The following is a 12,009-nucleotide window of genomic DNA, read 5'->3' on the forward strand; positions in this document are numbered from 1 at the left end:
TTACACTGCAATAGGCCTAGGCTGCAAGGGCTGGCTTGCTTTTGTCCTGTCTCCCTCCTTTCACCTCCAGCGAGTCCTGGCTGTTAGCTGGTAGCTGTCCCTCCCTGAGCCTGATGCTGCTGAAGGGTTCTTCCTGTTAAAAGGGAGTTTGTTTCCTTCCCACTGTTACTATTTAGTGTCATCTGACTATTATTATAGGGTGGAGGGTCTTTACCTTCCAATATAACTGACCACTGTTGTTGTGATTGTGAAACATCAGCATGTAGTGGTGCACAAGTCTAAATAACAGAATTATCAAATGAGTCTACCAGTGAGAGACGGGGCCTTAAATGAACCCAAAAAGCCGACTGGCCCAGTCACTAAAAGTTTTGTTTTGGCAAGATAAGGACCTTTTTTTTCTCATTATTCCACGACAGATTAATCAGATCAGATATTTGGACCTGATCCCAGATGTTGAACTTGAGTATGAGAATAAAGGAATATAAAGGAGTACATGATTAGGATGATGATTGCCAAATTCTTTAAGAAAAACTACAATATTTTGCAAAGTGAAGAAAATTCTTTAGGAGGTAGATCTATAACTGACTCTACGAGCCAGAGACATCTTCATGGATGAACCATCAGTCCCCATTGGCCTCTTCCAGAAAACATCTAAAATCTTGGTATTTGCTCGGCATTTCTCTTCTCTTGAACAGATTGGAAGATTAGTCTGGTTTTCAGTGTTCAGGACAAGCTTGAAACATGTTCCTCTTGGCCATTTCCAGTTTATGTATACAGAGGATATTGTGCTTAGCTTTAGAGCTGCTGTTTTAGATTCGGCATGTAGGAGTTCCTTTAATTCCACTGGCGTTACTCATTGTTCAGTCAGCGTCAACATGTGTTTTCAGTCTTCTGGCCCTGGCTTGTATTTTGGCCGGCCTTCCTTTCACACTGTTTGTGCTTGGTGGTAGTTTAGAGAGATTTGCCACATTTTGCATGCTCTGTACTGGGGTCAGTGGTGTCTGTTAAGGCAGTGTTACTGGAAATCTAATGACAGCACACTGTAAAAGGTAATTATCATGTAATCACGTCCTTTCTTTTTGGGCTCTGAAGGAATCTCTGAGGTCAGAGTGCCTGAGGTGGTTTTAAGCATCCCTTATTTTGTCCCATAGGATTTTCTTTTCTGGATTTCATCCCAAGACAATTACTGTAGATCAAAGCCGATATTCACCGGAACAATAAAACCACACACAAAAGTTTAACACTGAAATAAGTTAAATGTCAAAGCTAAAACGGTGACAAAGATTTTGACACCACGACTAAAACTAAACTTTTATTTCTTTCCCAGCAAAAAGTTTTTGAAACTTATGATCTATAATTGTACATTTCTTCTTCTTCTTCTTCTTCTTCTTCTTCTTCTTCTTCTTCTTCTTCTTCTTCTTCTTCTTCTTCTTCTTCTTCTTCTTCTTCTTTGAAACAAAAACTGAAGCAGCAAAGTGCATAAGAAACAAACTTTGTGTCACTGCTAAAATGTTTGGTCATGTCTGTAGGACAAAGATGCAGCCAGTTCATGTCAATAGTAACCAGTTTTATTCCAGGAGTAATGCAGATTAGCAGCTCAGATCGACGACACTCAGTGAAGGAGTGAGTAATGTAGTAAGCAGACGGTTTACATACGTCTGTATTTCTTTCTGTATTTCATCGGGCCAATTCGGACCAGTGAAAGGGGGCTGAAGGAGAATCTGTGTATTTGTTGATGTCAGGGTCATGAATTGCTGTGTGAAGCAGGCAGGATAGGATCCCACTGCAGACTCACAGACAGGACTTTATTTTAGAAGACACAGCTGTGAAATATAAAACTAAGTAAACTGGGACGACGCCTGAACTAATCAGGCAGGCAGAACACACAGCAGGGAAATGAAGGAGATCGCGACAACGGACAGAGTGAAACGAAGGGCTGAACTATACAAGGATAACGAGGGAACGAGAAACGGGGGGAAACACAGCTGGGGCCAATCAGACGCATGAGACGAGGCACCTTCAAAGTAAGACAGGAAGTGACATGTACAGTGAGAACCAGACAACGACTTGACAACAGGACATGGAACATGCAGATATGCACGCGGACAACTAAAGGGCCAGATGTGACCCCGAGGTCGTCTACCACCCAGTCACACTGTCTAATTTGCAACAAGAGTTAACAACATGCTTCAGTTTGACCTCCGACTAAAATGATCTTAATAAATGTTTTTTTATAGGCAGATTCATCATGTAAACACCCACATTTCTGGACTGATTTGGCTTTGATGAAAACTATTTTGATCATAACTAATAGAAAAGATTCCCAGAACTACAAGTTGTCAAGTTGTCATAAAGCTTAACCAAACTGCTCTAAATCAAAAACAAATACAGTGAGTAAAGCAGAAAACTGTTGAACACTTGCCCAAATTATCAACTAACCAGCTGCTTTTGGTAAGAGACTGTGAGCGATGAGTGAGAATGAAAGCAACGGACAGAGAACAGACATGGACAACATGCTTCACAGAGCTTAGAGCAACACCTGCTGCACTATTTATAACAGACATGTTTCTGTGCTGACCTATAAATGTGCAGGCCTGTGGTGGTGAGTAACTCAGTGGTTTGTAGAGACAAAAGCGCCTGAAAGAAAACATTCACAGGTACCAGGAATGATGTACAACGACCTCATTTTAAAATGCAGTGTTACAGTGTAACCATATTAGAGGATGCTTCACAGTTGGAGGAGCATACAGCCTAGCTGATCCATATTTAAAACATTCTTCTGATAGACTTGTACAATGATTGTGATGCCACAGAAATGTCATTTATGGCAAGCTTAAATGATTCGCCCACACCCATGCATGTGTCTTACCCCAGGCTGTAGAAACGATGGGCTCAGCTTCAGCCTGAAAACTGAAAGGAACATGAAGGTGCCTTAAACCTGAAAACATCCTGTTTAAGTATACCAAACCTACCTGACCGAAACCCATAGATGTCTATGGGAAAGCTGCCCTGAACCTTGACCTTGTAAACTCTTTTCTGATGAGTTTATGGGCTTAGTCGCTCACTGAGGGTTGAGGGGTGTAGCTCAGGTGGTAGAGCAGGTCACTTACTAACTAGGTTGATGGTTGGATGGTGCTCCAGTCTGCATGCCAAATCCTTGGGAAAAAATACTAACTCCATGTTACTCTCTGATGCATCCACTGAATGTTAGATTGGAAACAGCGTAGAAAAAAGTGCTTATGCGAATGATCGAGTCTACAGGTTGTGTTAAAGTGCTATATAAGAACCAGTCCACTCAAAGGAGACACTCTCTCCTGCACCATGCCTGTTTGTGATAATGCAACTATGCCTCAGTCCACTGAGCATCAGTCTGGCAGTTTTACAATGCCCATGTTATAGCTGCTCATTGCCGATGCTGTAGAATCGCCTTCTGAACAAATGTTCTTTCAACTTTGGGAACAGATGAAGTCTGGACTGTAGGGTGGATGATGAAGTTTCAACCAAAGTTTTGCAACAGAGCGACAGTTTATCTTTCTATCCCCATTTCGGTCGATGCGGGAGTCCTTACTTTTGATTGCGCTTGTATGTTTCAGTTTCTTGTCCATTTAGGTTCCCCTTTTGTCTTTGTCCTCTGTGTGTTTGGCATGTGTGTGTGTCCTTGTGTGTTTTACACAAGGTCTGACCAAATCGTAGATGCCATCATCATTTCCACACAGATTGCAATGAAACAGGCAAAACATGTCAGTGTTTCTGCTCACAACAGAGTCAGTGTCTATTGTAAAAAATAGATTTCACATACAGCCTGGGACTTGTTACCAACATGAAGCTGGAGAAGAAAATCTACGGCCTGGCTGAAGTGAAAGTCAAACTTTCATTCAGAAACTGGTTAACTTGTTTATCTGTGTGTAAGACAGTGTTGCACAGTCTGTGTTGAAAAAGGATTTTAGTTGTTGCTGTAATATACTCATTGTATGCTGCCAGACACAGTAAAATACAGTAAAATACAGTAAAATACAATATACGCTCTGCTGTTATTCAGGCAACCGGACAAACTGAGAGTGGTGTGGATCAGAAGGAGCAGACGTCACAGCACAAAGGTAATAAAAGGAGAAACAAACGAGCGTCTTTACAAAGCACTGAAAGGAGCTAGTTGTGCCAGCGCTACTTAAGAACAAAATTTGACTTGTCATAATATAAAACCAGTGTTTCTATGTGAGCATCTGACAGATGGTGCAGTTTTTACACTGGGATTAGTCATTACTAAATATTTTGACCTAATACATGAAGGCTGCACATCCAATTTGCATAGCAATTAAAACATACCACATTTTCCATTTTGGACTGATATAATCCTCTTTAGTGATTTGCAGCCTTTTCTTGATGCTTCCTGTTTCTGTTCTGTCAGCTGCACAGCTGGCAGCCAGGAATCCAGAACCCCTACAGAGGCTTGGTGGTTTGGCAGGTTCCAGAGAGTTTAGATATCACGGTCACACTCTTCAAGGTATGGAGCTGATTAATTATATGGATTATAGATGGGGAATATAATATGTCATTCAGCTAATTATTTATGCTCTGACAGGAACCAACTGCAGAGGAGTTTGAAGACAAAGAATGGACTTTTGTTATTGAGAATGTAAGTCTGATCTTTTTGTGCTAGCTTTCATATTGTGGTATGATCATAAACACTTGGGGCCTGAAACTTGGCTACCTGGCTAATAGGACATAGAGGTGTTCTGTGGTAACGACACAGGACCAAAATGGAAGAACAACAAACTAAATTAGAAGATGCTCTCACCATATCCAGCCATACTGACTAGCAATAGCAAGATGATTATGTGACTAACTAGTACCGAACTGATGGGATGAGAAAAGTACAAAGCTTAGGATCCAAAACACACAGAATCCCTTATCAAAGATGATGGGGCAGAGGGAGTTGGACATATCTATGTCAGATGTCGCCTGGGATTCATTCCTTACTTTGGTAAACTCCACGTCGCTCTGTGCTACTCTCTACTGCAATTCAAAGAAGTCCACAGGGCCCACTTATCTAAATCCAAATTAGCTACAATCTATCCTATCTTAGACCCTCGCTGTAACAGGTGCAGGTCTGATGATGCCAAACTAATCCACATGCTTTGGACTTGCCCTACCTTGGCAAATTTTTGTTAGGTTTTCTTCACTCTGAACAAGACCACCGGCCTGAAACTGGCTCTCAGCCCCTACTTGCTCTCTTTGGTACAGCGGGAGAGGATGATCAGTATATTACTGGAGCAAAACGTCGGCTGCTGTCATTTGGTTCCCTCCTGCAAAGGCGTGCCATGTTGTTGAGGTGGAAGGCTGCTGCCCCGCCTTCCCATGTTCATTGGCTGATCTCATGTTGTGTCTCAGTCTTGAAAAGATCCACTGCATCCAGAACCAAAAGGGCACATTTGATCAAATCTGGGGTCTTTTTCTGACAAACTTCTCTGAACTTAACTTAACCTTCAGGATGTTCCTGCTGACTAACTGACTTGCTTATTCCATCGAGGTCTGATGTGTGTCTGTGTTAATGGGAACGTGAAGCTCAGTGGTGTTGCAGCTAACTTCTGTGGGGTTTGTTAGTATTGATCACTCAATAAAAATATTTTGAGTAAAAAGATGGCGGGGGCAATGCTATGTTATGTCATACTGTGGTTAGACCTTGAGTTGTGTTGTTGTTGAGTGGTGACTAATCATCTTTGGGATTAATGAATGTGTGTGCATTCAAACTTGAACTCTATTTTTTTAATCAGGAGACAAAAGGATGTAAAAAAGTGCTGGCATCAGCTGATGTCAATATGAAGAAGTATGCAAGTGCAACACCAGCTCAGTACGATTTAACACTGACGCTCAAACCACTCTCTGTGAAAGTGGTGGAAGCCACACTGAAGCTCAACCTGTCGTGCATCTTTCTCAGAGAAGGCAAGGCCACGTAAGTCAAGAAGCATTTTTATTTATTATTTTTTATGACGTTCCAGGAGCAGTGAGGATTACTTTTCTCTGCAGATTTCCAACGTAATGTCCAAGTTGTTGAGGTTTTACTGGGTGGATTATGGCCGTATGCGGTCTATAAAAATCTGTTGGGTTAAATTTGTATCTGGACATTTGAGCACAGCACGCTCAGATCAGCAACTTGTGTAACATCCAGTGGACATCAGCAGCTTTGCATTGAATCTAAAACTTTCTGTTAGGTATGTGACAATATTAGTGGAGCTGGATAAAGGTAGTGATGTCTGCTGATTTCTTTGTTTTATCACAGAGATGAGGACATGCAGAGTTTGGCCAGTCTTATGAGCATAAAACAGAATGATATTGGTAATCTGGATGACTTTAATGACAGCGACGATGAAGTCAGCGAAGAGAGAAGGTCAAACTTTGGAACAGGACAAGTTACTTATGTTACAGGTAAGACTTGTGAGGATACCTGTGCACTGATTCAACCAGGCTAAAAATGACAGAAGACAAAATACTCAACTTTTAGGTAAAAGCAAAGCCTGGAAGATAAACGATGTCTTGTGGTTTATCTGTGTCACACATTTAGTAGGTGCCTACAGATAGTAAATGTAATGATGAGGCCCAGATATGATGGCTAGATAACAGTTATATCATCTCCAAAAGTTCAGGTTCTGTGTTTGCTGCATATGGGACTGCATGGATATGTACTGGTCAGAGTGCTGGTACATGTTCACCAGCAGAAGTACCTAAAAGGCCTGAACTAGATGATGAGACAATGAAATAGGGTGGTCTGGTCTGATGAATCAGGATAAATACCTGAGGTAGTCTTAGATAGTTCTACAAGTGATTTTTGTTTGTGTAATATTTTCCGCTACAAGAGTCAATGCATGCCTGCGCTTTTTAGGTTTTAAAATTTGCAGCTAGAAATATTGGATTTAAAGTGCAAATATGTACCTAAAAAGACAATACCAGAATTAATACATACAGTGCCATGAACAAGTATTTGTCCCCTTCCTGATTTCTTCTGGGTTTCTTTGCATGTTTGAGTGACGAAATGTTTCTCCCACTGAAAATGCAACGTCCAGATAACCAGAATGAACTTTTTGGGATTAGACAAAGATGACCTGAATAAATATAAAATTCAGCTTTTAAATGATGAATCATTTATTAAAAACTAAGGAGATCTACCTGCCCGGTGTGAACAAGTAGTTACTCCCATTTAAGGATGGGCGATATGGCCTAAAATCCATATCGTGGTATAATTTGAAGCACGTGCGGTAACGATATATATCGCGATATATTCTTTTCTTTTAGTACGACTTTGGTAAGCTATGAAGCCACACCGCTTGATGGATTGTCGGAGCATTACGGCCACCGTAGTTAGGAGCCTCGTGGAGTAATCTGGGTCCTAAACTCCGTCCGGTTCAGGTCCCAAAGTCAAACGAACACTGCGGCATCACTGAGATTTAAAAACTGTCTAAAATCTTTCATCTTTAATAAAATGATCAGCGTTGCTGCTTTACCAGGTGTAACAATTAATTTTAACATCCAGGCATCCATGAAAACAGAATTTATTACATGTAACAGAGTTAGAAGTTAGCAGGACGTTAGCTCGCTAGCTTTCACCTAAACATGATATAGCATGTTCTGACTGAGAGATTTTTGACAAAATTCAAACGTACAGCTCTGCTATCACTTCCAACATAAATGAAGACAGAAAACTAAACAGCAGTGACGTTTGTAGGGTTACTGAAGTTGGGCTAGCTGGTATATAATGATGCGCTACGTGATCGCTAGCGACACAGCTATGTTACCATAACATAAACACAGTGAAGCTGGAGAATGAATGCTAACTTTTTTCCACTCAATAAAAGTTAACGTGAGGGTTCCCGATGGTTAGAGACAAATGCAGTGTCATGGCAGGATGCTGTAAGATATCGTGACACTCAGGCCTTATTACTGCCAGACTTAGGAATCAAGAAATCACTTGACTAGAACCTGCGTGACAAAGTGATGCTGACTAGAAAAAAATGGACTTCATGCCATGACTGAAAGAAACTGGAGAACAGCTGAGCAACGTAGTCATTGACTTCTATCAGTCTGGAAAGGGTTTCAAAGCCATTTCTAAGGGTTTGGGAATCCAGCCAACCAACAGAGGCGATCCTTCTTTGGAGTGGCCGGCCTATAACAACAACATTACTCTAAGTGCACCATCACGACTCATTCAGGTGGCCTTAACAGAATCCAGAACAGCATCTAAAGAACTGCAGGCCTCACCTGCCTCAGCCCATGAGAGAGTTCCAAGGCAAAAACCACTTCTGACCCCAAAGACCTCAACGACTCGTCTCACATTAGCCAAAAAACTACTTGAATGACCTCCAAGACTTTTAAGAAAATATTCTCTGACCTGATGAGACAAAAGATTAACTTTTTGGAAGGTTTGACTACTAAAACTCTAAATATAGTGTTATATTTAATAAAAAGAACATGATACCAACAGTCAGACATGGAGGTGGTACTGGGATGGTCTGGAGCTGCTTTCAAGCTTCTGTACCAGCAGAGATTACTATGATTGATGGAACCATGAATCCAGAAAATCAAATAATCTCCAGTTCAGGGCAGGAAAGTCAAGCATACTCAAATTATGCAGCAGGACTATGATCTGAAAAACACACCAGCAAGTCCACCTCTGAATGACTAAAAAAACAATCTGCTAAAAGTCTGAACTCTGCAAGGAAGTGAGCCAGAATTCCTCCACAGCGATGTGAAAGACTTGTTGCCAGTTATTGCAAACACTTGATTGTAGTTCTTGCTGCCAAGGGTGGCACGAGCAGTTATTAGGTTTGGAGGCAGTTAATTCATGATTTAATAAAGGCAGCAATTACTTTTTAACAGAAGGCCAGGTAGGTTTGGATGGCTTTGTTCCAATAATGAAATCGTAACTTTATTGTATTGCACTGTATTTTGTATTTATTCTCCTTATCTTTGTCTGATATTAAAATTTTCTTGATTCGTAACAACAAATATGAAAAAACTAAGAAATCTTGAAAAGGGCTCATATGTTTTTCATGGCACTTCCAAACAGATTTGTTCTGTTTCTGGTAGATATGGAATCAATGCCATATGAACGAAGCATTTTAGAAACTGTTTTTAGCTTAGACTCATGTTGGAGGGAGGAAATTATGCCCCTTCTCTCTATTCTGTTTCTCTTTGAACTTATATCCCTTAACTGTTGCTGCTTCCTTTTTGGTTTCCTATATAAAATGTGCTTTCCATTCTTTTAATCACTCTGCCTGCTGTTTTCTTTCTTCATACAAAAGCCTCTGCTTCCCCCACTGAAAGAGTTCATGATCTGGCCTGGAGGCCTGTAGTTGAATTAGGCCCCACAGGTAATTCTCACTTCTGTGAATTTATTATCATTTCTCTTCCTCCTTTCAGTTCCTCTCTTCCACTTTCCACACTCACATATGTTTTCTTAAAAATAACACAAAAACCCACTTTCATATGTGCATCTGCGACTTTACTTTAACCCTCTAAACCAGGGTGTCAAACTCCAGGCCTCGAGGGCCGGTGTCCTGAAACCTTTTCATGTGTCACTGCTGCAACATCCCTCGAGGACTGGAGTTTGACAGCCCTGATCTAAAGCCTAACCTGTCGCCATGCATTTTCCAATATTTTTTTTAAAACATCTGTAACTCCTGAAACATTTGCTCAAATGAAAAAATTCCAAAGCTTCCTAAAAGCAGCGATTTTGTGCTTTTCAGTTTTATTAGAGTCATTACGGTAATGCCGGGCATGGTGCTGCATTAAAGTTTGGTTGAAAGAAAAGAGAGTCAGTGTGATTGAGCTCTGCAGAAAACAGACATTTTAAAGGCATTTTGGTTCTTTTTATTGTGTTTTTTAAAATATTGTTTTGTTTTTGTTGTTTTCTGTGTTATTTGACAAGATCTGGATGTGGCGCCTTGCCTGGGAGGACCATACTGACCCTAATATCACAGAAAAGCACAGAGTTGGTGCTTTTAGAAACCATTGCAATTTTTCGATTGTGCCACTGGAACAAGAGTTACATTAATTTGACCTAAAGGTTTGGCCTAAAACAGATTTATTGGGTAAAATCAGTGTCCAACCTGACCTTTTTATTTATTAGAGCCAGTTTGGGAGTTTGGGAGTACACATGTCATTATGTTTTTACATTTCTGCTTGTTTCCTGTTTCCTGCTGACCTTCATTTCATTTCTTTATTTTCCATCTTCTCCCTTATCCCTGTGCATGTCATATCTTTCACTCAGTGACCTCAGAGACTGATAGGAAAAGGTCTTCTGGCATTTCTTCCACCTTTTCAGCACCATCTTATCCTCTACTGTCACTGCCAGTCCCTGATCCATCTGTTCCATCTTTCTCATTGCAAACCCACGCACAACCACCGAGCACTACCCAGCAAGCTCGGCCCTCTCCCGATGCCTACTCGTTACCAGCCTTTACACACTCTCACCTTCCTGTACTCCCCAAAATCTTCCAGCACACTGTTGGATCAGGTACTCGTCAACAGATGTTACTAGTTTTGTGTGCTTCCCTTTCTTCTCTTTGACCCTGAGAGCCCATTTTTAAAGAGATTATCTGCATTTGATTTAATGCATCAATGCATCTGTTGCACCAGTTGCAGAGCTGAAGCACTTTCTGTTAAAGGAGTGTATGTTCATGGATTTACACCTATTCTTAGTAAAGTTAGGATAAAACTGCAGCTCACTGTTGATATTTCTTTCTCATTATATCCTATTATAATGCTAGAAGTCATTGTTATAGCTAATGCTGCAACAACTGAGGTGAGGCTGTAGGTTACTCCTGCCATCAAACTCATCTCCACTGCCTGCACTCTGTCCTTCACCTCTCATGTGCATTTTCATAAACGCTGTGAACCCTGTCTTCTGGTTGTAGTGTAGTTAACAGTCTGCATATTTTCACTTGCTCTCGTTATTTGCCTTTTATCTTCACACCGCTCCCTTTCTCTTCTGATTCTGGCACTTCCTGGACATGTTCTGCTGGCGTCTCGTGGACATTTCAGCTCCTCAAAGGCCCCAAAGCTTCCATTTTGGCTCCTCTTCAACTGAAGGCTTGAAGGCCCAAGGTTTCCTCTCTTTAATTTCTTCAAAATTCCACTTTACCCTCTGATCCATCTTTCTATCTCCCTCAATCCTCAAATTCCTTGGAAACACGTTTGTTTTTTCCAAAACAAAGCTGTTTGCAAGGAATCCCGTTCTGCTCTGTTCGTATTGACATTAGAGTAGATGCATCATGTAAAATGGTATTTATGTATTTAGGCTAATGCTGCACTTCAGGGAAAAACATCCATTTAAGCAAACATACCATAAAATGTATAAAGGAAATAAAATCTGATAGCAACAGGTAAACTAAAGGTGGGTCCTCACAGGAAGTGATACTTTGCTTTGTTGCTTTAGTTGGTGGCTAGCAGCTGATGTTCCTGTCTTAGGTTGCCTGGGTAACCATTTCATGGATGTGCTGTCCTATCCAGCCAATGCTATCCTGGCTATCTTGGCAGTTGCTTCTTGTCTTGGAATTGAGAAAGGTTTAACTCAGGACTGAGTTCCCGTGCCCTCTAGCTCCCCACGCCCATTATTAGACACTGTGAGGTAGCATAATGTAAGCAGCAAGGAAGGTGATAAGTAAACAGCATCAGCAGACTATTTAAGCTTCTTTTAAATATACTTTATTTCTGGCATCTCCATAAAACAATCAACCTGGTAGGCAAAAATCCCACTTGCTTTATACAGGACTTTACCCACACCTGAACCTCATTAGTCTCTACCATTGAAACAAATAGGTCGGACCAAACAATACAATTCTAAACAAAGAACAGGAATAAGATTATGCATGAAATTGACAAACTCATTTACTCAGCTAAATGGTTTGAAAAGTAAAACACTGCATGAAATACAACTCAAAAGGCTACTTTAAAGAAAATAATCAATACAAAATGAAAAAAACCTTCATTTGGTTACACCCAGTGATGCAATTAATG

The 12,009-nt window shown here is 40.8% G+C and overlaps 1 protein-coding gene across 5 annotated transcripts in view; it reads left to right on the forward strand.

Moving 5' to 3' along the window:
• ehbp1l1a (EH domain binding protein 1-like 1a) overlaps positions 1 to 12,009 on the forward strand; it is a 42,124-nt gene that overhangs the window by 3,293 nt on the left and 26,822 nt on the right. For 3 of the 5 annotated variants that reach the window (XM_005752981.2, XM_005752983.2, XM_005752986.2), the window contains exons 2-9: positions 4,040 to 4,097; positions 4,406 to 4,501; positions 4,580 to 4,633; positions 5,772 to 5,950; positions 6,278 to 6,423; positions 9,294 to 9,362; positions 10,262 to 10,507; positions 11,035 to 11,097. In XM_005752981.2, the coding sequence (XP_005753038.1) occupies positions 4,040 to 4,097; positions 4,406 to 4,501; positions 4,580 to 4,633; positions 5,772 to 5,950; positions 6,278 to 6,423; positions 9,294 to 9,362; positions 10,262 to 10,507; positions 11,035 to 11,097 (911 nt within the window). The remainder of the gene's footprint in view (positions 1 to 4,039; positions 4,098 to 4,405; positions 4,502 to 4,579; positions 4,634 to 5,771; positions 5,951 to 6,277; positions 6,424 to 9,293; positions 9,363 to 10,261; positions 10,508 to 11,034; positions 11,098 to 12,009) is intronic. The other 2 variants (XM_005752982.2, XM_005752984.2) reach the window with 2 other exon arrangements.

Source organism: Pundamilia nyererei, unplaced genomic scaffold (assembly GCF_000239375.1).
Source record: "Pundamilia nyererei isolate P.nyererei 1_Seehausen unplaced genomic scaffold, PunNye1.0 scaffold00393, whole genome shotgun sequence".
Classification (NCBI taxonomy): Eukaryota; Metazoa; Chordata; class Actinopteri; order Cichliformes; family Cichlidae; genus Pundamilia; species Pundamilia nyererei.